The sequence below is a fragment of the Astatotilapia calliptera genome, chromosome 6 (assembly GCF_900246225.1).
Source record: "Astatotilapia calliptera chromosome 6, fAstCal1.2, whole genome shotgun sequence".
NCBI lineage: Eukaryota > Metazoa > Chordata > Actinopteri > Cichliformes > Cichlidae > Astatotilapia > Astatotilapia calliptera.
This window is the reverse complement of record NC_039307.1, coordinates 20894721-20921586: the sequence shown is the minus strand read 5'-3', so window position 1 is coordinate 20921586 and position 26866 is coordinate 20894721. Positions and strand designations below refer to the sequence as shown.

The 26866-nt window shown below is 41.4% G+C and overlaps 3 protein-coding genes across 4 annotated transcripts in view; 2 read left to right on the top strand and 1 right to left on the bottom strand.

The window, feature by feature from the left end:
- LOC113024198 (MAP/microtubule affinity-regulating kinase 4-like) overlaps nucleotides 1–26866 on the top strand; it is a 597794-nt gene that overhangs the window by 410163 nt on the left and 160765 nt on the right. The window lies entirely within an intron of this gene.
- lonrf1 (LON peptidase N-terminal domain and ring finger 1) lies at nucleotides 2998–14521 on the top strand. Its single transcript, XM_026171064.1, has 12 exons — nucleotides 2998–4347; nucleotides 6736–6854; nucleotides 7714–7836; nucleotides 9883–10077; nucleotides 10202–10415; nucleotides 10509–10611; nucleotides 10738–10852; nucleotides 10955–11076; nucleotides 11178–11336; nucleotides 11583–11745; nucleotides 11856–12008; nucleotides 13692–14521. Exons 1-12 carry the CDS (start codon nucleotides 3519–3521, stop codon nucleotides 13848–13850), a joined length of 2454 nt encoding a protein of 817 aa, XP_026026849.1. The 5' UTR covers nucleotides 2998–3518; the 3' UTR covers nucleotides 13851–14521.
- The window catches only part of cabp4 (calcium binding protein 4), a 41704-nt gene continuing 30284 nt past the window's right edge, over nucleotides 15447–26866 (bottom strand). Inside the window, exons 7-9 of one of the 2 annotated variants that reach the window (XM_026171085.1) lie at nucleotides 25604–25713; nucleotides 18486–18633; nucleotides 15447–16262 (exon numbers count right to left, since the gene is read on the bottom strand). In XM_026171085.1, the coding sequence (XP_026026870.1) occupies nucleotides 16234–16262; nucleotides 18486–18633; nucleotides 25604–25713 (287 nt within the window). In that variant the 3' untranslated portion in view covers nucleotides 15447–16233. The other variant, XM_026171084.1, reaches the window with a different exon arrangement.

The following is a 26866-nucleotide window of genomic DNA, read 5'->3' as shown; positions in this document are numbered from 1 at the left end:
ATAAAACTTTTTTAAACAAGTCCATTAAAGCAATAATATTCTTTAACCACTAGAGGGAGGTGTCCCTCCACGTTATACAAAACTCAATCAGGTTCACACCGCCTCATAAAATCTCAGCTACACTGTGTAACGTTTTTACAGCGTTTCCCCAAAGATTGCAGAATTTCACAAATCACCCTTTTACTTTTCCCTTAGAGCTGATGAGCTCTGAACATCTGTATATCATTAAAGCCAAGAGTGGTTAAGCATGAGGGGACGTGAGTGGATATCCTGTTCGATAGCTATAATAATGTAACCATAGTATCACCACAATTGCCACAGAAACTTACAGCCAGGAGAACATATTTTGACAGACCCCGAGAGGTGAAATGACTCAACAGTCAGTTTGAAGAAGCAGATTCGGAACTGGCAGATGATCAATCAGAGTAACTGTTTGGTGTGAACAATGTAAAATGTTACAGTTTTTTTTAATTGGTTTGGTACTATTTTCACAACTAAAGTGTGCATTTTCAAATCTCTCAGTACAAAACTCACATTTGATCACATTTGTAACACCACTAGTCATTCTTTCTTTCAAATCTGATGTCATGAGTTCATTGTATTTGCACAATATCTTTCCCAGAACAAACACCAATTGCAAATAATATACTAAAAATAAACCTGAAAAAATCTGTTTAGAACAGCGTACTATGTTGCAAAGAGTGAACTACCACTGGCAAAATTTAGCAGTCTTTGCAAACTTCAAAAAGCAAATGGCCTCGATCTTGGTTCCACTTGTCTCTTACCCGTGACTTCAGTGGAAATTTCAAATTCAGGATCTGACACAGACTGATTCATGTCCTACAGTTCTTACAAGTTGATAGAAACTTCTGTTCAATTAGAACCAAGTATTTGAGTTGATGATTGTAATTTTTATACAATGTTGTAATTTGTGTTTCAACAATTTTTTGATTAATGTTTTGTTTCCTTTACAATATTATACATTAAAGTATAATATTGTAAAGGAAACAAAACATCAATCAAAAAAATTGCTCTTTTTTATTCGGGCTACTTAAATTTATTTTGGGCTACCAAAAATGGAAGAGTCCCTGCCCGAAGGGCTACCAGGGATTTTGAAATTTTGAGAGCCCTGAGATATATTTATTTTTTTAATTACTTTTGTTTCAGCAACATTAAATTTAAAAACTGTACTTTTGAGTTAAAATATATATTTATAATTTTAATAAATGACAAATTAAAAAGGCATGAACATTTTTTTGTATCGAAAAAATATTGAACCGTGACACCAAAGTATCGAACCGAACCGTGAATTTTGTGTATCGTTGCACCCCTAATATATATATATATATATATATATATATATACACATATACACACACACACACACACACACACACACACACACGAAAAAGGGAGAAAAAACAACAAGTCATTTACATAAACACAATATATTTTTTATTTTATTTTTATCACTTTTATACAATTAATCAAGCCGGTTATTAACATTGGGCCATAAGTTTTCATCAACATCCCAGTGGATGTCTTCGTTGTTCAGGCACCGTGGGAAAAATCTCCTGGCATGACGAATCCAGGCTTGACATTGCTCAGCAGTTATATCACCACAAGCTTCACACATGGCTTGAAGAAGGGAGACATGCTCATGGGGATGGCGATCATACACCTTCCACCTCCATGTAGAGAAGAATTTCTCAATTGGGTTGAGGAAAGGGGAATATGGTGTGTTTGAAACCATTCCTGAACCAGCTGTGCATGGTGGAAGCTGACATTGTCCCACACAACAACATAGACGATGTCTTCTCCCTGACAGGCCTGCTCCAGTTCATTTAAAAAAAACTATCAGGTGTTCAGTGTTGTATGACCCTAGAACTGGTCTACAGCCTACCACACCATCTTCAGATATAGCTGCACACATTGAGATGTTCCCCCCACGTTGTCCAGGGACGTGGATGGTAGCCAAATAAGGTTACATCCTCTGTGTCTAGTTTTTGCTAGATTGAAAGCGCCCTCATCAACAAAAATATACTTGTGATGATTCACAGCAGCGTCCAGCTCCATCACCCTCTGTTACAGTAATTGCATGCCAGTTTAGTGTTGTACCTGAATATATTCTGAACGCAGTTGTTTCACCTGGACATTGTTCCTCTCAAAAGGAACTTACAAATGACCAGACAACAATCAGTCAAGTTGAAAATCCATGGACATAATGAATGATTCATTGATTAAACATTAAGATCGGTTGAATTAAATGACAGAAAAATTTATTAAACTGAATAATAAGAGATGCAAATCAAAAATTTTATAGTGACAACATTATGAAAGGCAGTAACTGTGAACGAAACATTTATTTAGATGAAACACTTATTTTGTGTAGTGAAAATGATATTTTGTCATTATGTGTATTGTACTAACACAATTGAAAATATGCTGAAATGTTTGAAAAAGGTGCACTTTTGATGATCTGTTGTGATATAAGTACTAAGAGTTTTGAAAATGTACCAATTGCTTGTGAAAACTGCACCAAACCAATAAAAAAAACTGTAAACAAAACCTCATTTTGTGTAGATGTAGACAATTTGTTTAATTGAAAAAAATGATTTCTTTTTGCTTTGGAATATTTTGATTACTTCTTGTGGATCAGGGAGAGGAGAAGAAACAGAGGAAATAAATAAATACTGGCCCTTCGTCTTTTTCCTTCAAACTATGTTCGGACATAGATAGATAGATAGATAGATAGATAGATAGATAGATAGATAGATAGATAGATAGATAGATAGATAGATAGATAGATAGATAGATAGATAGATAGATAGATAGATAGATAGATAGATAGATAGATAGATAGATAGATAGATAGATAGATAGATAGATAGTTTGGAACAACACCAATAGTATTTCAGCTAGATTTTGATTCACTGTGCAATACCATCTGGAAACCATCTGATTGGCAACAGCTTCATATATCAGTATGACAATGATCCCAAACACACTGCCACTGCAGTAAAAGCATACCGGGGTAGAAAAACACACCTCCCCAGACCGGACCTCAAGCCCTGTTACCTTTGGAGAAAGGTAATTTCCCCTTACATAAATAATATGGCTGTGACGTAATCCTAGCAGTGACCGGGTGTTGTGATCTTTGCTTTTCTGTGCAAAACTTTCTTAAAAACCAAACAGTAAATATTTCCGGCAGCAAATGAAAGTATGAAACTACACTGAGAAAGTCGAAAGAACAAGGAAAACATAAGGTGCATGAAATTAATTACATAAAACTGACACTTGGGAAAGTGTTACAAAATCGTATTACACAAGCAGTTATGAATGCCTTTTAGTAGGTTTCCTATTTCCCCTGGTTTCAAAACCTCCCGCTCAAACTTTCGCAGTAATATGGCTTCTGTTTGGTTTTATTTGACTGTGAAGGACTTGGGGGGGTTAAGAAGTTCCAGTTAGAGCGTTGACATTTAGCACACTGGCAACTTTACTACGTCTCTTCCGTAGTTATGAAACTTTCAAGCACAGGTTTTGTAACCGAGAGGTCCCGACCAATCACGGCACGAGTCTGCTGCTCACGTGACAATTATTTTTTTTATGTAACAATCGGGTATCTATGGGAAAGTGCGTTCAATATACCGCTGAGGACCACGGCAGCCGTAAAATGTATAAACACGTTAGCAGTAAGTCTCTATAACATATTATTGCTCATCTTTTTAGACGCTAATATGTCGCTCCAGCCGCAAGCGGCGGACGCCCTGGAGGAGAGAAGCGCCTTCTTCATCGGTGCTGACTCGGGCAACGTCTCGGAAGAGGAGAACCACCATGAACTTATACTTCAGAAAGCTAACGCTCTAGCGTCCGAAAACTGCCTTAGAGAAGCCATTGATTGGTTTTCAGCTGCTATGCGGTACAGTCCTGTGCAGCCCGAGCAGCTCAGCACTTTCGTGGACTGTATCCTCCGCAACTTTAAGAGGAAAGCGGCCGGGCCAGAGCCGCTGTCGGGCCGTAGTAGCCGGGATGCGGCGGAGAGCTCCGCGGAGGAGGACGTGCTGGAGTGTCCTAACTGTCACTGCTTTCTAGGTGAACCCGTGACCTTAGCCTGTGGACATTCATACTGTAAACGATGCTTACAGCGACGGCTGCTTGACAAATGTAAACTGTGTACTGAACACGTGAGGGGCGAGGAGAAAGTGAACGTGATTTTGTGCGGACTACTAAGTAAATGGTTCCCGGAGGAGGTGGAAAAATCGAAAAAAGTAATGGAAGTGGACGCACTCTGTAGAAGAAAACGCTACCAAGAAGCCGTGGACCTAGCAACCGACGTGATTCAGTCAGGTCAGTGTTGTTAACAGTGCCAGCCGTGCACTCGGGAGAGGTGTGTCTACTGCGCACTCTCACCGAGCAGGCATGACTGGAGTGCGGATGTGTTATTACTTAAGCGGCGTTGTGTAGTAGTGACGGGAGCGGGATACGTGTATGGCCCCTGCCCTCAATGGGTCCAGAGGCGACAACATGGTGACCAACATATTTTTTAAGTAGTAATTAGTTAATTTCATGTGTTATACTGACGCCAGTCTCCTCTTGCTCTGCCTATCTGCTGGGCCCAGCTTACGAAATGGCACTAGATGGGCATGCGCGCTTTGTGCACGTTGCGTAAGGCAGGTCGTGACACATATTGGAGCAGGTTTTGTAACTTCTTATGGGGGGAGGGCGGTTGTGTTTTGTAATTGTTATGTCTGGGCGAACCACGGTTTCATAAATGTCTTAGAAGGTGCCGGGGATCCGTATACACACCCAGCAAAGGCAGCAAGTTATGCAATGAAAAAAACTAAACCAGGCTGGTTTATTTATTTGAAGTTAGCCTGCTAGTGATGTGGGAGGTTTGTTGGCATTGAGTTTCGCAGGTGCAGATGCAAGTATCGATAGGAAACCCCTATGTGGGTGTATTGAAGTGAGTAATGCTCCTCTGTCCGGTAAAAACAAACTAGTCATACTGTAAACTGCCCGCATGTACACTGAGTTCCCAGGTTAAAGAGGACAGAGCAGAGGATGGCATACCCTGCCTTCGTGAAAACAAAAATAGAAAGTAAAGCAGTGTGATGCATTGTGGGTATGCTGCTGTCTTACAAGAAGAACAGGCTTTCTTTTCCTTCTTTTTTTATTTCCGGATTACTAAATTTCTGATTACTTTCAATCACACAACGAAGGAAATCTAGTCTATTCATTAAACTTGTGCTGTTATAGTAATTAGGATAGTAGTTCTATAGCCTGGCAGCTTGACAGTAGGTCTGGAAAACTGCTTTGGACCTTCATGTGATTTAATCTCATGTAACATGCTGCATCCTTTTTGACCTCTGTTACTCAGACATTAGCAGCACAATATCAGGATGTTTAGCGAAAGAGTTAACGTGTTCCAGGAACCCCCAGGGACTCAGACTTGAAGGTACGTCTTAGTTAATCAGAAAAAATGAATTGCATTTGATAGTTTGAGTAACTTAAAGCAAAACTTTACCCCCCCCCCCCCCTTTCCCCCTAAAATGGTAATTGGTTTGTTTTTTCTGGATGTAACATGGAGCTTGCTGAGGATAAATTAAGAAATAATCAATACAACCCAAATGCACTTCCTCCCCTACATTAGACGCTTGGAGTTACCTGCTTTCAAATTAACATATATTTGTGTGTTCCTTTTTTTGTTTCTCGTTTGCTGCTTCAATTATTTTAAAAGGAAGGGCTGTGTGCCGGATGACAAATGACAAAATATGAAATTACAGCCTGCCCTCTTCCTGGATTGTCTCTCAGGTCGTCCCAAAAGCAGTGATTTGTACACATTAAAGGTTACATAAAGATAATAGCAGCATTACCCTTCTGTCACTCAACAGTGTGTAGAGGACTTTACACCGATGCCGCTGAGGTGCTATTGCAGTCGTAGCACCAGCTTACGACAGTGCAGACCCACAGTTTTGCATCCAACCTGAGGGGAGGATAGAAAGTTCCAGACACAGAGTGGGTGCTTCGCTGATGTAACGATGACAAGACAAACTACCCTTACCCTTCCAATTAGTATCTCAAATGCTCCATAGAAATGAGATAATCTCTCTCAGGGAAACGTAATACATTATTAGCACTGACAGTATGCAATGTGGTTTATGATGACACAGTAGTTAAATAACAAACTTCATCTGCCACGCAGACAGATTGCTTTAAAAGGCTGAGGCAGGCTGATTACATAGCCAGTGGAATATATCTTCATCTTAATGTTTAGTCTTTGTCACAGGTGGAAATATTTAGAGCTGTTTTAGGCCCTCCTTAATGGCAGCTGTTATACCAACAACAAAGCAGTCTGCCTTTCAAAAAAGCCTGTCATTGTGTTTAAAGCATATGTCATGTTTTGTAGTGCTTTTTCTTTTTAATTTAAACTACCACAGTGGACAGAACCATAAAGTCAACCAATCTCTCTGGTCTTGCAGGCTCCTGCAGCTTGTTTTCCTTTTACACTGTTTGCCCAGAATTCATTGACACAGTTAATATGTAATGCAGGGTCCTGATTAATTGCATAATGTGTGTGCTATTACTTGAGGTTTAACCTGCGTTGCATGTCACATACATGTCAAATCATGCAGCAACTGAATGGTTTGTATTTGTGCAAGTGTTGAGGTTTAAGCAATTTCCTCCGGCCATTAAACGTTTTTCTTTCCCCTCTCCTTTTCATCCTGTCCTCTGCAGATCCAGACATGACGGTGGTGGCGCGACTGTCTCGAGCGGAGGCGTACATGGGTCTGAAACAGTACCGCCAGGCTTTGGAAGACACTAACGTTTGTCCCCGATCCAGCTGTTCTGCTGAAGTAGGTCACTCAGTGATACTGCAGGAATATGGTAGTCTGCTTTAAAAATAGAAATGAAGCATGACTAATAAATAATAAAGAAACAGAATGACTTTGTAAAATTTGTAAAAGTCTGAGGGATTTATGTGGTTGAATGACTGGTGTTGGGTAAGTTAGCATAGAACTCCCTAAGGATAGTGGACGAACTCACACAACTACCTTTTGCATAGTCGAGTCTAGTGTGCATTCACCTGTTGTGATATATCGGTCAGCCAGCCTTTACTTAGAAAAGGTGTATTTTAAGACTGCTGCCGTCACAGCCCCACAGATGGAGAGAGAGCGGCCTCATTAACTGTGTCATTAGTGTCGTTATATGCTAATGACCTGTAAATTGCAGACCAGTTTACAGCAGCAAGGTTTATTCATTCATCCACATTGATATAGAACACCTTTCAAGGTTTATGTTGGATTAGTGACCAGTGAATTATACTTTTTGCCGATCTCACTGTTTGCTTATAGGCCGTACTTTTAACAGCGGGCTGCTATTTTTACTGTTACATAAAGGAGCTTCTCTTTGGGTAAATATGTTACAAAAGAGTGTCATGACCAGTCAAGGTTTTCTCGATGGCAACTGAGAATGCAGCGATTAAGGTCACAGACATTAATGACTATTACATCACAAGCACGACACCAAACGTCTGTGTCGAATGCCTACGACATGTTTTGTGATTTTATCTATGTCATGCATAGTCATATTGACAGGCATTGAAAGCATTGTGTGTGTGTATATATATATATATATATATATATATAAAAGCTACACCTTTAGCTTGTGTTTTTGAAGCTTATCTGAGAGTCACATTTGCACGTCTTCTTTCAGGCTTTATTTAGGAAAGCTTTGGTGCTGCATGAGATGGGCCAAGTGGACGAGTCTCTCCAAGTCTTCCTCCACTGCCTGGCTGTTGATGAGGACTTTCCCTGTGCTAAAAGACAAGTGGAAAAGGTGAGAGGCTTACGGTGTCTGCTGTGAGTCTGCTGCCAGGGATGAAGTGGAATTCATACCGTTTTAACTATTTTAAGTAGTTTAGGTCCAGGGCACGAGTGTCTAAGCTGGGAACACAAAGCTCTCCTTCTCCTTATTCATTTATTATTTACTTTAGAGCCATTTGTCTGTTTATTTAGCATCTGCTATTATATTACAACCCTAATGTAATCGCCTTTTGTAATGACATCTTAATCTTAACTACTGAATTACTCATTTAACTGGGAGCATGTTAGAGACATTAGGTTTTATAAGCATCCTGAAAGGAAGGAGCTGTTGCGTTGCTTTGTTTTTAATAGGATTTATATTGTCAAATGTCCTTTACAGTTTTATTATTCTGGTCATTGATGCTGATATATTTAAATTGAAAAGAGAAAGTAAGAAATTAGTTACATAGGCCATGGGACATTAAAGCTATTGGAAATATGGAAATATGAAGCATTTACTGTTGGTGCTTTACTCAAGGTGATGATTGTGGACTGTATGAGGGACATTGGATGCACACAAATGACATTGCTTTTGGTTTGTACTTCCATGACCATGAACGTTGCTGGTTCCTTCGATCTCCCTGGGATCATCTTAGAATTGCAAAAGTTGTTAGTGGGTCAGATCTTATGACTGTGCTTCTAATGACGTTAGTACCACTTAAAGATCAGACAGAGCACAGTATTGTAGTTACATAAGTGACATGCAGCTGACTAATGTATGCAGGACTACATTCGTTCTCTGCATAGCGTGACAGTTCGCCATTATGTGCCTAACCTGGTCTGTGTTCAGCTGCCGACACAAGCGTTTTCTGTAATCGCGTTTCAAAAATTGATTCGTTTGGTCATTTTGGGTTACTGGGTGTGTTGGCATCTTAACTAAATTTCTCATGTTTCTGATTTGGAAATTAGAAGTGAACTAGGCATCTTTCTGCTACAGCGTGGAAGCTCGGCAGCATGAGCCAATAAACCAAGGTTGTACGAGTTGTACCAGCCTCCTCAGTACCAAAATGTACCAATCAACTAATTAATGAATATGAAAATGACACCCACTGTCCTCGTTTTCATGACTAAGCTCAGACAACACTGAAATGACGCTCAGCATATGGTTACACATCTGTTAAAATAAGAGTGAAAGGGTAAAAATGAAGAACAGAAGTTGTGATACATACACATTTCTGCCAGGGTCATCACTTTCACCAGCTTTATCACAAGCCTTATTTGCTGCACGTAGTTTCCTGTGGAAATATTCTGATGAAATATTTTTTAAAATATGCAGTGTTGGAGAAAACGATGTAGAGGAAAACGAGTGAGTGAAGCATGTGTGAAATGATCTATAATTCAGGCTCTGTCAGTAGTAGACAATAAGCTACTACTACTTTTAAATTTTAGATGTTCATTGATACGTTTTGTTTTTATAGTCTGGGATTAATCTAAAACTGTGAGTGTTGTTTTACTGACATCTGGGAATTAATTATTTATTTTGAACATAACATAAATCACTTCAATGAAGGAACAAATGGTAGTGTGTAGTTTATTCTTTTCTCATTAAGCCCGTTGTGCAGAGAGGACAAATAAGTCTATGCTTCCCTCGCTGCACAAAATTAAACTGTTATATTATTACTGTGTGAAAAAAAGAGTATTGCATGAACCTGAGAAGAAAATTCACAGTGTATAAAAGTGGCTGTAATTCTTTGGTGGTGACGACAGTATTTTGTTGAACCCTTTGAAATAAAGCTTAGAGTCTGCTCTTTAGGCCCGTGTTACGTGTGTCGGTATCCAAAAATGTATGGACCTAACTGTATTCCTTCAACCTGTGTGGCACGATATGTAGTTTAAAGCCAGTGTTTGATGATTCATTTGAATTTGAATGAGCAAATCTTACAAATATGGGACACCGGCTCTAACACTATCTGAGTCCTCTAGTACCCAGAAGTGTTTCTTCTTCAGGTTTTCTAAGCTTCCCAGGATGGCATTGATGATTTTAGGTGACATTCCAATAACACGCTGATTTCTTTCACAGATCTTGTGTGATCTGCTCTCCCCCGGTGATGAGAATGTGAAGGTTGGCCTGAGGGAAACAACACAGAACACACTGACTCACTTACGCAGTAAAATCCTTGTGGCAGATACCCAAGCCCAGCCACAGAGACCAGTTCAAAGGCAACACCTCCACCAAGTCCGTGCTGCCTCTGCGCACCATCTGGAAAACCAGGAGGTACTAACACAATGGAGCTCAATCGCAGAGTTTAATAATGAATTTGTTAATAATGGCAGTTGTAGCCACACCAGTGAAAGAACCACCATCATCTTCTTAACCTCTGTCCTGTGTCATTGTGTAGAAACGCTGGGAAAGTGTGGAGCGACCTGGTTTGAGCCGAGCTCATTCGCTACGATCGCATAGCTCTAATTGTAGTGAGGAGGGTCTAAAGAGAGTTTGCTCTGCTCCTCAACTGGGGGACCAGGACAAAGGAAGCCTCCTGAAGAGGAAGTTGTCAGTGTCAGACATAGAGCCCTGTGTAGTGGACAGCGGAAGTAGCAAGCATAAAAAGCAAGGTGCATTGAACAGCTTTCTGCTGTTTTGTTTTTAATTTCTAACCCAAATTGAATTCAATTAAATTTTATTAAAATACCTCTTCTTGTCTTAAGGTGTGGCAAAAGGCTCTAAAACCCCCCCCACCAAACCTAAAATGAGAATTATTCCCAAGGATCTGCTGGACTCCAATGACCTGGAGTGTTCTCTATGCATGAGGTAAGCACTGCCTTGTGCGCCACATTTACTGCTGGCTTACATCAGCGCTCATGGATATGACTCAACAGCCTGGCTGCTTACATCTAGAACAACAAGCTGATTGTTGGATTTTTGTGACCAATGCAGATTGTTTTATGAGCCTGTAAGCACACCATGCGGCCACACCTTCTGTAAAAACTGCCTGGAACGCTGCTTGGATCACATGCCCCAGTGCCCGCTCTGTAAAGAGAGTCTCAAAGAGGTGAGAGACACAAATTTACCAAAATTGTGCTGGTGTTCTGCTAATTTTTTAAGGTGCTCTGTGCTTCCTGTTTTTATTAACCCATTCTCCCGCTCGCTTCAGTATCTGGCATCTAGGAAATTTAAGGAGACCATACTCCTGGACATGCTGATCAAACAGTACTTGAGCCGGGAGTATGCAGAGAGGACTAAAACTCACCAGGAGGAGACCAGAGAGCTTTCTGAGTGAGCAGCCTTTTCATTCATGCATCATGTTTATCAGTAAGTGTTTTATGCACATCATAGAAAAGTCCTAAACTCGTTTCCCTTTAATTCCTTCTCCCCAGCCTGACAAAGAATGTGCCTATCTTTGTGTGTACCATGGCGTACCCTACTGTGCCTTGTCCCCTACATGTGTTTGAGCCACGTTACCGCCTCATGATTCGCCGCTGCATGGACACAGGCACCCGGCAGTTTGGGATGTGCATCAGTGACCCCGAAAAAGGGTAAGTATGCAAGCACAGGCACTGTGTTGTGGTTTGCATAAGTCACTAAACAAAAGTCTTAATGCAACATGAAGATAGTTATGAAAGCACTTGTTCAAAGTCTTCATTGATTTTTCTGCTCATGACTGGTAGATGTCAGTAGACATGTTATTGCATGTAATTAATTACCTAAGGCCCTTCAGGGGTCATTAGAACAATTTACCTCAGCTACATTTTCTAAATAAACAGTCATATGCCTTCCTGCAGGTTTGCAGACTACGGCTGCATGCTGATCATCAGGAGTGTCCATTTCCTCCCCGATGGGCGTTCGGTAGTGGACACTATTGGAGGAAAACGCTTCCGGGTCCTGTCCCGAGGACTGAAAGACGGTTACAGTACTGCAGATATTGAGCACTTGGAGGATAGCAGAGTAAGAACCACAGCGAATGTCATTTAGGTGGAAGGAATCCTGTTTTTTGTTCTTGGAGAAAAATCAAGTATCTTAAGTTTAACCAGGCCAAACGATTCTTTGCTTGCCAGGTGGAAGACAGTGAAGAACTAGCAAGACTACAAGAGCTGCATGACGCAGTGTATGAGCAGGCCCGAGTTTGGTTCCAGAACCTCAAGATCCACTTCCACAACCAAATCCTGCAGCACTTTGGACCAATGCCAGAACGAGAAGCTGACATCCAGGTACGTCTCACAGCATGTCCAAACTTCCATCTGTGAAGATCTGAATATCTCTGTGCAGATTAAATAGTATCTGACACACTTACAAATATCTCACATAAACCAACAAATGGTAATCGAATGCTTGAGCTTATTGAGATGGATGTAAGCTGTTTGCATTTAACTGCAAAGCTTTCTGTGGGTCCTTTGTGTTTACTGTTATATTACACAGAAAATATTGCACTTCACTGATGTCTTGAAGTGCAGCAATGATTACACAAGCACATGTGTGTGTTATAAATTAAAACTGCATTTGATGAACAAGAGGATGACTTGTAATTCATGGTTAATTTAGAATAAGTGAGCTGGAAAATGAAACCTTCTGCATAATTAAACTTCTGCTGAGGTGTGCCTCCCTGCAGTGGGAGTTAATATGGGGGAAAAGTATTAATGGTGTGAGTCACTTTATATTGTTTGTACAGCAGAACAGTTTGTAAAAATACTGCACGGCAGGGAGTTGGCAGCAGAGTTGATTTATTATTATCAGAACTTGTATCTCCTGAATTTGCCAACAGCGGTCGTCTTCTTGGAAACAGCGCACGGCCAGTAAATCTTGCATCACTTGGACTTTAAATTATTATATGAAACTGGACCATTTGAAACTCGACACACTTGCCTTTTTGGGAGACCCGCATTGCCACGTACTCGCTTGCGTCAGGGATCTTAATACCTTAACGTAGGTGCTGTGTGCGCTCAGATGTAGCTTTTACTTGCAGCCTGCAGCGTTAAAGGGGATTACAGCTCACTTCTTTGGACACCCACTGGGTGGAGTCTATTGACAATATAGGCTAAAGAGCTTAAAGGGTGCTTCATAGCTAATCCTGGCTGCCCTGTTGCATCAGAACAGTGTCATGAAAAGACTTTACCACATGCTAGCAAAGACACGACACTGACCTTTTATTCCATTATTATAGAGAAATAAACTGATTATTTGCTTTGAAGTTAACTGTAGCACACACAATAGTAAAGACCATTCACTTCTAATACTGTGTCAAGTGCAAATGTTTTAACTGGCTCAGGCTTCCTGACTCTGGCACAGTCATACGTTAAGTACTGCATTTAGCTGCACATAAGGAAAAACTATGAAGTTTAGTAATAAATGTAGCACCAAGTTAGAAATAAGTTAAACACTGACTTGGTACAGAGTTTAAAAATCTCTATGAGCAGATTGATTTGAATCAGTTTCATGGGTGAATGGATTTAATTACACTTCTAATTAGACTTCTGAGATGTCTGCAGCAACAAAAAACGAATAGATAAATAAAAGTGGCAGATGATCAGGAGATTTTGGAGTTATTGATTACTGGGGGGGTTTGGCATGCTCATAATTGACTTAATACATTAAAAGTCCAAAATACTCATAGTCTGCATTTGTGTTATGAGACTTTCTATGAAAGATTAGGATTTAATTTAATATGCATGCACTGTTGGGGTTGGAAGAAAGGGAAAGGCTTTTTCTCAAAGCCAGAATAATTTAAAAAAAAAACTGAATATTTCTATAATTTAAACTACAACATCCAGTTCTGCTCAGATCCTTGAGATTCAGAGTGTAATAATTTGGGTTTTGTCTGTTTATCAGTACTAGTTTTCACGGCAAAGGTTTGTGCTTTCTTGAAAGCTGCTTACACTCTTCCTCCTTTCTTCCAGGCGACTCCGAATGGTCCAGCCTGCTGCTGGTGGCTGCTGGCTGTTCTGCCTATCGACCCTCGATACCAGCTGTCTGTCCTGTCCATGACCACCCTCAAAGAACGTTTGGTTAAGATCCAGCACATCCTCACATATCTGCAGAGCATCCCCAACAACTAGAGCTTCCCTACAAACAAACAGCTTTTGGACTTTGAAGTGACATAAAGAAGAACCCTTCAGCAACACCTGCTTTCGTTCCTACTGCCAGTTCACCCCATCAGTTACAGCTAAGAGACCCCCCCATCACCACCACCACCACCACTAGTATGTGGCTCGATCAGTGCAAAGCTGTCATTCACTCTAACATATACGGCCAAACCACCTCAGGGATACTTTGAGTGAAACATTTGATGTTTGTGATTATGAAAAAAGATCTAGAAAAAAAAAATAAGACAGAAACTATTCTCATCTGCTTTATTGTCAATTTCCAGAAATATTTCCTGAATAATTGCAGAAAAACAAGAACAAGAGAAGTTACTGCAGCACGTGGTTAATATTTCCTTGTTGTTGCTCTTGAGTGACAGAGTAGGATATCCCATAATCACTTTTTTTGGGATTAATGCAAGTGAACTGAGGGGAAAAGTGTTTTTTGTATGTTTGTTTTGTCTTTGATGTATGGAAGCTTAATTATGCCACTGGAAAAACAAAAGAAAAAAAAAATACCAGGCAGAGCTGGTATCTCATAAATTTGAATTACGGACTAAAACTTGTGACTATTAAGTAGATTTTGAGATAATGACCCCCAATTTTGACTCGTAGATTGCCCCCCCCCCCCCCAAAAAAAAAAAAAACCCCAAACAACAACAAAAATGCTTCCACACTGATAGGACCAGTGAAAGGCTTTTTTTTTTCCCTCTGGATTTGTTTCTGAGCTGTAAAATTTTTATCTGGAGGAAAGGCGGTGTGACTCTGTGAAACAAAATCCTAAATGCTGAAAGTCCAAAAAAAGTAAAAACAAGATTACTTAAAGGAATAACTGTGAAGTGATGTATGCACGGACCAAGTGCAACTAAAAGCTGGTGCACGTGTACCAAACACAGATACAAGTATTACACTTTTCTTACATTACACTTCCATTTCTGCCTCTAGGGAGCGGCAAAGGACCTGTTGAAAGAATACATGTTTCTTCCAGCTTCTCGTGCATTTTGTTGCTCCTAACCTGAGTTTAAGAGGAGCACGTGACCTTGAAAAGTTTTTTTTTTTTTTGTTCCTAATGTTTTCTTCCTTTGGCAGCCTCAGGTTTGGCCCTGGCTTCTCTTTTCTGGTTGGCTCACAGTGAACTTGAATTCCTAATCTCCTTCTTCCACATACTTGTCATGGACCACAAGATTCCTCTAGAGCGTGTGTCTGCAGGATCCAGTGGTTCGGTTCTTGAAGTGCTTTTAGTGTCTTCTTTAAAACAAAAAAACAATCCAGCTTCCCATTGAGTTAAGTTAAAACTGAATTAATTTATGAGTAAAGTAATATGTGTACATTGTGTCCATAAGTTGTGTTTGAAATCCTAAGGGGGTCTTGCAATATTATGGCAAATTGAAACCAGTAAAATCAGCATGCCTACAGCTATTGGGTTAGCATTACTCTTTATTAAAAGCTGCTCTCTGTCTGCGTGGAAGAAGGATGGTACCTGCAGTGCTTCAGTCAGAGGACTGCGTATGCCTTACACCATTTTGCATTGTGGTTTTGGCATTGGTTACCATTCCCTATTTTTTGGTCACAGCATGAATACTATTTTTAATTGTATATCTTTTTTTTTTTTTTTTCAGAATTAATTTGAGCTACCGGGCGTTCACAATATCTAAGAAAAGCCAAGGGGGTGGACGAGTAGAGTTGTGTGTAAACTGTTTGTACAAAGGCTTTTTGGACAGACCTCGCTTTTTTTTGCTCAGATGTTTTAAGTTATCAATTTTCAATAATAAATGCACTTTTTTTTTCAACATTGGCTGTGGTGGTGTTTTTGTTGGGGGGGGGGGGATTTCCCACACAGAACAGCTGAGCATTATTTTTCTGCAACATTGACATCATAACTAAAAATGCAAATTGTTAAATAAAAGCTACTCTTACAGGAATATTTATTTAGATTTGTGTAACTAATTTAGCAAATATTGCTAAATTGTACAAGATCATATGCAGCATTGCCTGTTTCCATCACAGCTACACCTGCTATGATCCATTCATGTATCAGTTCCATAGGAAATACAGTAAAAACAGTTTAATGAGAAATCATACCAGCTCTTTCTCTGCCACCAGAGGGCAACAGTGCAGCATTAACAAATACAATAAGGGTTTCATAACTCACCCTCTGCCCACTGCACTTATTCAACCTCAAACTTTTATTATGAAAATATAAAGAGATCTCTAAGTGGATTACACTTTCACAGCCAGCCATGTGAAATTCAATATTCCACAAAAAAAAGAAAAAGGACAATAGGAGTAAGTAGACAGAAATAATGGCACGCAGCTGATGAATCTGGGTGCTGAATGCTCCGTGTTCTTCCATCAGAGGTCATCGTGCAGAAAGCATCATAACAAACTCTGCAGGGGGAGACAGACAGCAGCAGATCCACTGATAAGGACTAATGACACTAATATCACAAAAAGTCATGCCGTTCTCAGCCCGTATGACACTGTAATCACAAAACGTTTATGTGCTCGCCAGGTTTATGAAACACTGAAGTGTTTACAGGATAGTACGCTTTGGTACTTTGAATTTTAACTGCTTTAAACCCACTTTAGAGTTATGACTACTTCTTTAGCTGACCTTATTGATTCATCTGGATTAGCTTGTCAATGAAGACAGCTATTGACGTTTCCTGTTAATGAAATCCAGCTGCAGATTGCAGATCGATCACATCTTCCATGTTTCCATTGTCCCTCCGAAGTGCTTTCAAACAATTATTATTGGCGTGAAACTATTGATCACTGGGTAGGAAAGCATAATTCCAAATTAACCTAGTAACACTGTTTTTTTACTAGTAACAGCAGCTCTGTTGTAGTCAATCAGATCTCCAGTTTGAGCCTAAACACGATCATTTTCACTGTCCTCATGGGCGCCGTAGATCTCTGTGGGCCATGTGCCTGGTAGTAATACTGCACATGTGTCAGGACTGGATAGATACACTCAATATGCTGCCCTTGGGGCTAATTGATGATAATGAGGAGCACCTGCTTATTGATCCACGGAGTGACACACCTGTTCATATGTCCCCAATCATAATTGATTGGAGTCCTGAGACGAGGCGAACAGGATCACAGCTTGCTTTAAGCCTGTGGTGTGCCGCATACTAATTTCACTCACACAAACGTCGTATTGATAGTGCTGCACGTGCTCACACGTGGACGTGTTTATATGTGTGTGTTAGTTAATTGTTTATCTGAGTGCAGCATAATGTGATTTCTGCTGAGTCCTTGAGCTGCCCAGCAGTGTCTACTCTTTGCATGTGGCATGTGACAGGTGTCCAGGCATGTGTATTGATCGGCTTAATGCAGCTCTGATTACATTGGATCGCTCCAGCCAGCTCACCTTGACTTAACCAGCCCTCCTGTCCTGTCTCAACCTTTTGTACCCCATTTCGCACAATTTTTTTCTTCTTCTGTCCCTTTCAAATTTGACCCATTCCAACTAGGTTCACCATGTCCTTCCTTACCACAGGTTTGACAGCATTCCCTCCATATATCAATTACATCATTACATCAGGTCTGGTGAAAACTTTACATATTTCATAAGTCTTGGGTGGTGCAAAAATGGCTTCATGGCACCATCTATAAAATTTAAATGAAGTTCTTCCTCTCACATAGTCACATAGTTTGAACTTCATGGATAAAATCTGGGACACATGTGTAACATCCCTTTACAAAATGTTCTTGGGGTATTCAGTAACTTGTAGCTATACGCTATGACCCGAACCCAGAATTACATTACAGTTATACACGCTATACTTCAACAAACTCCTTCCAGGGATTTAATTGGATTAACCTCATATTTTTGAGTCCTTGGCCACGCTAAATTGCAAAGCTTTCCAGTTTTTCTTAAACAGTGACTCTGTGCTGCCATGGTGAATTTCAATCAACTTTGCCATGGCACTCTAATTTGCTGTAATTAACACGCACGTTGTTGAATATGGCTTAAATAATTTGGCTGCTTGACATGTTTGGCAGAGTTTCATACAGAAGCCCTTCCTGACACAACCGGAAAGGGGGATTTGTGTCTCCAACTGGAATTAAACAGCTGACCTTTCATTCGCCAAGCAAACATGTAAATGACTACACTATGGAGGAAATGTTTAGAAATAGCCAACCTAGTGGCAACGGGGAAAGGATGTTTTACATGCTGATGCACCAATTCGAGCAGGTTTTTGGGAGCCTTAAGGAGTAGATGTTACTTTATTGTGAAAACTGTGTAGATGAGACCCTGATGGGAAGCCGAATTTGGCACAGCTTAAAAACTGACATGAAGGTGGGTTGCAAAGGAGGTTGCAGCAGAAGCAGCAATTATGAGCAGAATAAGGTAATGTAAATAATGTAAATGCATAAGATTTTCCAGCAAGATACGTAGAGGAGTATCAGCTGATATAAGTTGACAAAGTGATTAGCCTGCCTGAAAATCCACTGACTACGGAAGTCATACAAGTACCCCTGGCTAATAATGATACTGCGCACCCATCCCCTGCACTCACTTTATCTCTTTTAAAATAATGATTCCCTTTCATATTTTTGCCTGAAGTCTGTCCTCTCCCACACAAGTCCCCAACCGCTCACCATCAAAGTCAATGTTGCCATCTTTGTTGAGGTCAATGTCACTGAGGATCTCCTCCAGCTCGCCTTTCTTCAGCTTCTCCCCGAGGAGGGTTTTCATGCCCTCCCTCAACTCATCAAGTGTGATCTTTCCATCGCCATCACAGTCAAACTGCAGCGGGTAGGGTTAAGAGCAAGAGGGTCGGAGCACAAACATGCAGTGAGCGAAGAAAGACGAATAATTAGACCATAGGTGACGAGAACTGAAAGCCACGCAAAGAACAAAAAGAAAAAATTAAATTACAAATTTGTTAGATAATGATGAAATCAAGCACTGGATACACAATACAAGGAATAATAAGCAGAAGAGAAACAATAAAAGTCGAAATTGAGTTTTGCATCGAGTATGTGGATGCAGATTGGCTGCGTGAGCTCCCTGGGAGTTTGAAAACAGCTTGAATGTGCAGATGGTTCAGCGCTGACTCATGAAAAGTTAGTAGTTGAGAAAGGCTTTTGACGAGACTCTAAGTTAGAATGAGCTGAAATGATTTCTCATTTGTTCAGCCTGAGTTTTGATGCTCTGTATTCAGAAAAGGTGAGAGCTAATGTCCTATTCTCCACAAATTGATTCAAACACCAGAGCTGGAATTTCTGGTTTCTGGCAGCAATGGTAATGAGTCAAAGGCGAAACAGAGGAGTCATTCATAACATACACCAGGGCCCACGAGTGGATAACGATATGTATTTTTGCAGTTTTCCCTGCATACACCGACAGTGGATTTGAATTCAAACATCAAAATCTGTCTGAGGTTTAACCACAGGAGTTTAACAAAATCATAACAATAACCGTTTAGAAATCATCCCTCTGGAGACAACAGACCCACCGGCCCATCCAAATCACCAGTTTAAGATGACTTTGCAGTCTCCCTGAGTCTCCTGTGTCCAAAGTGCAGGCTTCAAACTTTAAACCAGTTTTTAACCCTAACAGTGCAGTTTTGTGGATTTTAATGACAGTTTGATGCATAAAAGTCCTACAGCACAAAAATAAATTGAAGCGATGGTTATTTAATGTCAGTCTTGCCTTCTTTTCTTGAGTCAGTGGGTTTTACCTTTGTGTATTTACATTCACATCCACCTTCTCCAGAGGGTTTTTGACTTGGTTGAATGTCATGAATGCTTTTTGTAATAATTGAAATAATTCTGTGATAATCCACTTTGATTGTTTTCTGTGGTCTTTGTTGTAACTGAACTGCCCAGTACATTCATTCATCTCTCTCACAGTTTCTCAACAACAGTTTCCGCAGACTCAAGAACAGTTTCTTCCCAAAGGCCATAACCAACCTTAACTCATACGTGCACCGATAACATAGTCCTGTGGTGTATTCATAATTGTCTCTGGTACATTTGTTGTATGGGCAGTATGTGTTCACTGTTTGATTGTGTAATTACGTGTTACGCACTGGCAATGCATGCCGGTAGATGGTAATACAGGAAGTAAAAGAGATGGTCTTACCGCACACAGTGGTCCCGCGTACTTATTCAGATTCAGAGTAAGAATCACACATGGTGTCAGAAGTGCTGTGTGACTCGTAAGACTCCATACATCTGCCGAGTGTGAGGAGAAGGGGAAGGTGGAAACAAAATGCCGAATGACGACGTAGACGATCGTCCGAGGGCAGGAGTTAGCACCGCGGCTAGCACTCCCAGCGCTACGTTTAGCATCCAACCACCGGAGCCCTTTGATTTTTCCAAACCACACGAATGGACAAGATGGGTCCGTCGCTTCGAGAGATTCCGTCAGGCAAGTAATCTGTCTGCGAGCTCGGAGGAAAATCAAGTGAACACTCTCATATATTGTATGGGAGACGAAGCGGATGACGTCCTGAGAGGACTAAAGTTAAGTGATGTAGACCAACGGGACTATGCTAAAGTGAGAGATAGCTTCCACAACTTTTTCATTGTCAGGAAAAATGTTGTTTATGATCGCGCACGTTTTAATATGCGCAAACAAGAGCCGAATGAGACTGTTGATGCATTCGTGACTGCCTTGCATGCATTAGCAGAGCACTGTAACTACGGACCGCTCCACGATGAGCTGATAAGAGACAGAATAGTAGTGGGCTTGGCCGACACGAGGCTGTCTGAGCGCATGCAGATGGAAAAAGACTTGGACTTGGATAAAGCTATAAATATGGCCAGGCAGTCAGAAGAAATCAAAAAGCAACAGTCAGCTTTGACAAGTGAAACAAATGTAATGCATGTAAATGCGAAAACAGTTGACAGAGTGATACAAAAGCACGACAAAACAAAGTTCAACATGTTCAAAAATAAAACTGTCAAAACACAACAGCAATATAGCAAGAGACAAAGTAACAAATGCTACAAGTGCGGAGGCTCTCCACATCCGAAACCTGAGTACCCAGCAAATGATGCAAAATGTCATTTATGTGGAAAAAAAGGTCACTACCAGCGAGTCTGCAGACAAAGCAAGACAGTGCAAAGTATTGAGGAGGAAGAGGAGCAAGGTTTCTTCCTAGGCTCAGTTTCCAGTGACGGCCAGGCGTGGACAGCCAACATACAAGTGAAAGATGCAAAAATCACTTTCAAACTGGATACTGGAGCAGATGTGACTGTAATAGCTGACTCGGACTTATCAAAGATTTTTGCTAACGAACACAGACCAGTTCTCCAGCAGCCAGAAAAACCTTTGTTAGGCCCTGGATAAACACCACTGGACGTTGCTGGTTTTACAAAGCTACAGCTCAACTACGGAGCGAAACAGACAACAGAGAAGGTCTATGTTGTAAGAAACCTGAGCACTCCACTGCTAGGCCTGCCCGCCATTACAGCTCTTGGCCTGCTGGTGCGAGTTGACGCGGTTTCAATGGACACTCTGAAGACTACTTACCCTAAACTTTGCAATGGTCTAGGGAAAGTGCAGCGGGCCTATCACATTAAACTCAAACCGAATGCTGTGCCGTACTCACTCAAAACTCCGCGAAGGCTTCCTCTGCCTCTGATGGGAAGGGTAAAAGAGGAACTCCAACGAATGGAAGAGCTTGGTGTCATTACCCGAGTTGAGGAACCAACGGATTGGTGTGCCGGCATGGTTGTTGTTCCAAAGAAAAACAGCCCTAGGCTAAGACTTTGCGTAGACTTTACCGGACTAAATGAGTATGTGTGCAGGGAAAAATATGTGCTGCCATCGGTTGAACAAAGTCTCGGAATGCTCGCAGGAGCCAAAGTGTTTAGCAAACTGGATGCCAACATGGGCTTCTGGCAGATTCCCCTGTCCGATGAGTCTGCCAAACTCACCACCTTCATCACACCCTTTGGGCGGTTCCACTTTAACCGCCTACCGTTTGGGATCAACTCAGCGCCCGAACACTTTCAGCGCATGATGGCGGAGGTCATCGAGGGTCTCGAAGGAGTGGTGTGTCACATTGACGATGTGTTGGTGTGGGGACGTAACCATCAGGAGCACGATTCCCGTCTCCATGCTACACTGCAAAGACTGGAAAAAGCAGGCATAACGCTGAATGTTGAAAAATGCGAGCTCTCCCAGAGCAAGGTTGCTTTCTTGGGTCACATCATAGCGGATACAGGAATCAGTCCTGACCCGAAGAAAACGGAGGCAATTACAGAAATGACAGAGCCAACTAATGTGTCAGAGTTGCGCAGTTTTCTGGACATGGTGAATCAAGTGGGCAAGTTCATCCCCCATTTAGCTGAAAAAGACAAAGCCCTGCGAGATCTTCTTTCCAAAAAGAACGCATGGTATTGGGGAACTGACCAAGTGAGAGCTTTCAAAACATTACGAGATGCCCTGACCTCACCCCCAGTGCTCGCAATGTATGACCCCAACAGAGACATTAAAGTATCAGCAGATGCTTCATCCTATGGTCTCGGAGGTGTTCTTTTGCAGCTGTGGGAAGAAGGATGGCGACCAGTGGCGTATGCATCGAGGTCCCTTTCTCCTACAGAACAACGATACGCACAAGTGGAAAAAGAGGCACTGGCATCTACATGGGCGTGTGAGCGTTTTCGTGATTTCCTGATTGGTAAACCATTTTGTCTTGAAACGGACCACAAACCTCTCGTTTCCTTACTGGGAGGACAAGCTCTGGATCTCTTGCCACCCAGGATCCAGCGATTCAGAATGAGACTCATGCGTTACTCGTACACTGTGCAGTACGCCCCAGGGAAATCGCTCTGGACAGCAGATACTTTGTCCCGCTCACCTCTGAAAAAACCAATGAACCTGTCAGACAAAGAGCTAATGGAAAGCACAGACATATATGTCGACAGTATTGTAGCAAACATGCCTGTCAGTTCATCATATATGCAAACACTGAAGGAACAACTGAAAAGCGACAGTGTGTGTGCTCGCGTCATGGACATGTGCACCGAAGGCTGGCCAGAACATGCAAAACAAGAGCCTTTACTGCGAAATTACTGGCCTGACCGAGCCACGCTCACTGTTGAAGACGGCCTTTTGTTAAAAGACACACGGCTTGTCATTCCTTCAGCAATGAGAAACGAGGTGCTGGAAAAACTACACGAAGGACATCAAGGTGTTGTAAAATGTAAAGCTCGTGCACGCCAAACAGTGTGGTGGCCCGGGCTGAGTCAACAAATCTCTGAGATGGTGCTCAAGTGCAAAACGTGTATTCAAGAAAGACACAATAACAGTGAGCCACTCATGCCAACAGAATACCCTGCCCACCCATGGCAGAGAGTGGGCACAGATCTTTTCGAGCTGGGAGGGAAAACTTACCTTCTCGCTGTTGACTATCACTCTAGATTTGTTGAGATTGCTTTGTTAAACAAGACAAAATCAAACGATGTCATTACTCACCTGAAATCTTTCTTTGCCCGTCACGGCATCCCAGAGGTCCTCATGTCTGATAATGGACCACAGTATTCAGGTCAAATCTTTACAGACTTTGCAGCAGCATACGGCTTCAAACACATCACAAGCAGTCCCAAGTTTCCGCAAAGTAATGGAGAAGCAGAACGTGCTGTGCAGACTGTAAAAAATCTTCTGAAAAAAGCAGCTGATCCTTATCTAGCTCTTCTTGCCTATAGAGCTACACCACTGCAGTCCGGATACAGCCCTGCAGAGCTTTTAATGGGCAGACGTCTGCGAACCACACTGCCGATGCTTCCATCGCAGCTGGAGCCCACACTGCCGGACAACGCACTGCACGCTCGAAAGGAAAGGCAGAAGAGGATGATGGACATGGCAAACTTCAACAGGCGCCACCGCGCAAAACCTTTATGCAGCCTGTCCCCAGGAGAGCAAGTTTGGGTGACTGATGTCAAAACTACAGGCACTGTTATCCAAAATCACTCTACACCCCGATCATACACAGTGGAGTTACCACAAGGGACTGTGAGGCGTAATCGTGTGCATTTGATTCCTTTAAGTTCACCTGTGCATGAACCTGCTAATGTGCCTGTGTTGCAGAAGCCTCAAACACCCAGTGTGATCCCTGCTACACCTGTTAACACTGATGTGGTCAGAACCAAGTCAGGGAGGCCAATAGTTAAACCTAAAAAGTTAGATCTGTAAGAAAAAAAAAAGGTTGTTGTTATGTAACTGTGTTATAAGGGTTTTGTAGAGCACAGTAAAATAAAGCTAAAAAGAGTTGTTAAGAAAAGAAAAGAACAAGAAAACAAAAACAAAAGGTTAAAAATGTAATGCAGATTGTTTGCCAGATGTTCTTGTATGGCTTTGAAAAAGAGAAGTTCTGTCCTGAGAAAAGGAATATTCTGTTTTTGTTTAAAAGGGGAGATGTGGTGTATTCATAATTGTCTCTGGTACATTTGTTGTATGGGCAGTATGTGTTCACTGTTTGATTGTGTAATTACGTGTTACGCACTGGCAATGCATGCCGGTAGATGGTAATACAGGAAGTAAAAGAGATGGTCTTACCACACACAGTGGTCCCGCGTACTTATTCAGATTCAGAGTAAGAATCACACAGTCCCACCCCTTCATTTTCCCTTTTCCCTCTAAAAACCACCACTGTGCAATAACCCGAACTGTTGTAACACTATTTATTTACATATTTAGTTTTTTACACCAGATTGTATATTTGTACATTTTACATTTATTTCTGTTAATACTGTCCATATGTATATAGTGCTGCAGAACATTTGTATTTTTCAGCATAACTGAATCATTTGGAATCAACTCCAGATCTTTAATCTGCTTAATTTGTCATGACATGAAATGACCGATAAATTTTAAGCCTCTGAAAATGGGGGAACTATCACTAAAAATGTCTTTAACTCATAAAGAATTAATACAATACTTTTGGTAAATTCAAGAGATTTGGGAGGCAAAACTACAAGAATTATATCGTTGTCCAAAATGTTATGGGCTTGGCTGCAAACTATATGTTATTTGGCATTTGAATGTAGCTCATATCCAATTTCTCTCTTGCTTTTCATAACAGAGAAAAAAGAGTGAGAAAAAAAACAAACCAGGAGGCTAAATTTACAACACAGATAAATGAATCTCAGTGGCCTGATGTACACTCTGATGTGTTCTCAGTTGAAATCATTAAGAGCACATTATCAGTGCTGTCTGTTTTGTGGTACCCATTAAAAACCTATCATTCTGTAATGTGGTAATGGGATGAATCCAGGCGTGCAAAGCTGTGCTTACAAATAACATCATCAACATCATCGCGTTTGTTTTGCTCGGCCACAACCGACGTCACACGAGGGCCCTGAGCTGCTGTTGTACCTGCTTCTGTGTTCGTGTCAAAGGAAACGACTCAATAAATATTTCCCATGTCAACGAGGCACCGCAGCATTTCAAGGCAACTCCGCTGAGAACAATTACAGGTGGCATGAAGAAGTGTATTTAGAGTATAAGCTGTGGGTCTCTGGACAGTGCAAACCAGACTGCCTGAAAATCTCATCGATAGAAATACTTTTCTTTCTCCCTTTTCTTCTGTATTCTTACATAGAAAGCCCTCTTCCCTCAGCCTCTATTACAGGTAAGAGTCACACAGTTCTTGGCAATCTTTAAAGAAAGGTCGCACACTTCAAAAAACTGTCAGTACTGGGTCTAATTTACTTGCTTAAAGGAATATTTTTTTACACTTTCTGGCTGGAGACCTTTTTACCTGTTTGAAGGCACAGCGGAGCTCTTTCAGCCCGACCATATGAGCTGTCTCAGCCACCATCCTCGGCCCCATTAGCTCACAGAAATCATCAAAGTCTACATGACCACCCCCTGTAGAAAGACACACACACATTCACGTGTACACACACATTCGGAGATATGCACAGAAAGACTGTCAAGAGTTACTTTGTGCGCTTTCCTTGTGAGGCTATGGTGCACATACACTGTTCAAAAAAGCTGGGAACGAGGAAGGAACATTTTGAAAATACATCAGATCAAAGGGGAAGAAAATCATGCTGGATATCTATACTGACACAGACTGGGTGATGTGTTAGGAATGAAAGGATGCCACATCGTTTGCTGGAAATGAAAATGATCAACCCACATCCAGACAGCCCAAGAATCAAAGTAGAAACATGACGTGGCAAGCTAGTCCATTTTGACCAAATTTCATTGCTGGATGGACTAAAACAGACTGAAGCAGTCCCAGGGGTATTCAAATGGATTTAGGTTAGCCAAATATGGGTACCAGTTAATGGTATCAACTCGTTCATGCTCCAGGAACTCCCTGCATACTCTCGCCACAAAGTCAGGCATTGTCGGAGGAGGAACGATGGGACCCACTCCACCAGTCTAAAATTGGTCTAAGGATGTCATTCTGATACCTAATGGTAGTCAGGGTGCTGGTGCCTGTAGAGGTCTGTGCGTCCCTCGATGCATATGTGTCACCAGACCATCACTGACCCACCACCAAACTGGTCATGCTGAACAACTTTACCGGGACTATAATGTTCTCCCCGGCTTCTCCAGACCCTCTCCCATTTGGTACATTTCATTTTTTTAACAGTGTAGGTGTTACGGGCACATGAAATATTTATTGATCAACATCCTGTGAGAATTTTGGTGACTTTTTTCTAGATATCATACTTAGTCGATTTTTTTGGGCAATGTGTTTGGCTTTAAGGCCCGCTGCTAGAGACTCGGTGGCTTTAACTTAAAATCAGTCTTCATTTAGCTCTGTTTTAGGCTGACCTGACTGACCAGCCTGCCAAAGATGGTGCACATTTGGAAAGCATGTCCCATTTAAAACCAGCATTAGTCCTCATCACCTGCTCTGATTAGATGACCACCTGGTGCTAGGTTCACCCCCAGTTTCTAGTGAAAAGTGGACATTTGCTGTAATTTTCACTTATGGCTGGTCTATGGACTGGAGTCTGATGTTGAGTGAAAGGGAAATAACTTGTTCAAACAAAGCTAAAGCTCC

Excerpts from the sequence above, each read along its gene's own strand:
- lonrf1 (XM_026171064.1), top strand. The coding sequence starts at position 3,519 with ATGAAACTTTCAAGCACAGGTTTTGTAACCGAGAGGTCCCGACCAATC. Across the intron at positions 7,837-9,882 it reads CTAAAAGACAAGTGGAAAAG|ATCTTGTGTGATCTGCTCTC; the intron begins GTGAGAGGCTTA and ends TTTCTTTCACAG. Across the intron at positions 10,853-10,954 it reads GTAAAGAGAGTCTCAAAGAG|TATCTGGCATCTAGGAAATT; the intron begins GTGAGAGACACA and ends CGCTCGCTTCAG.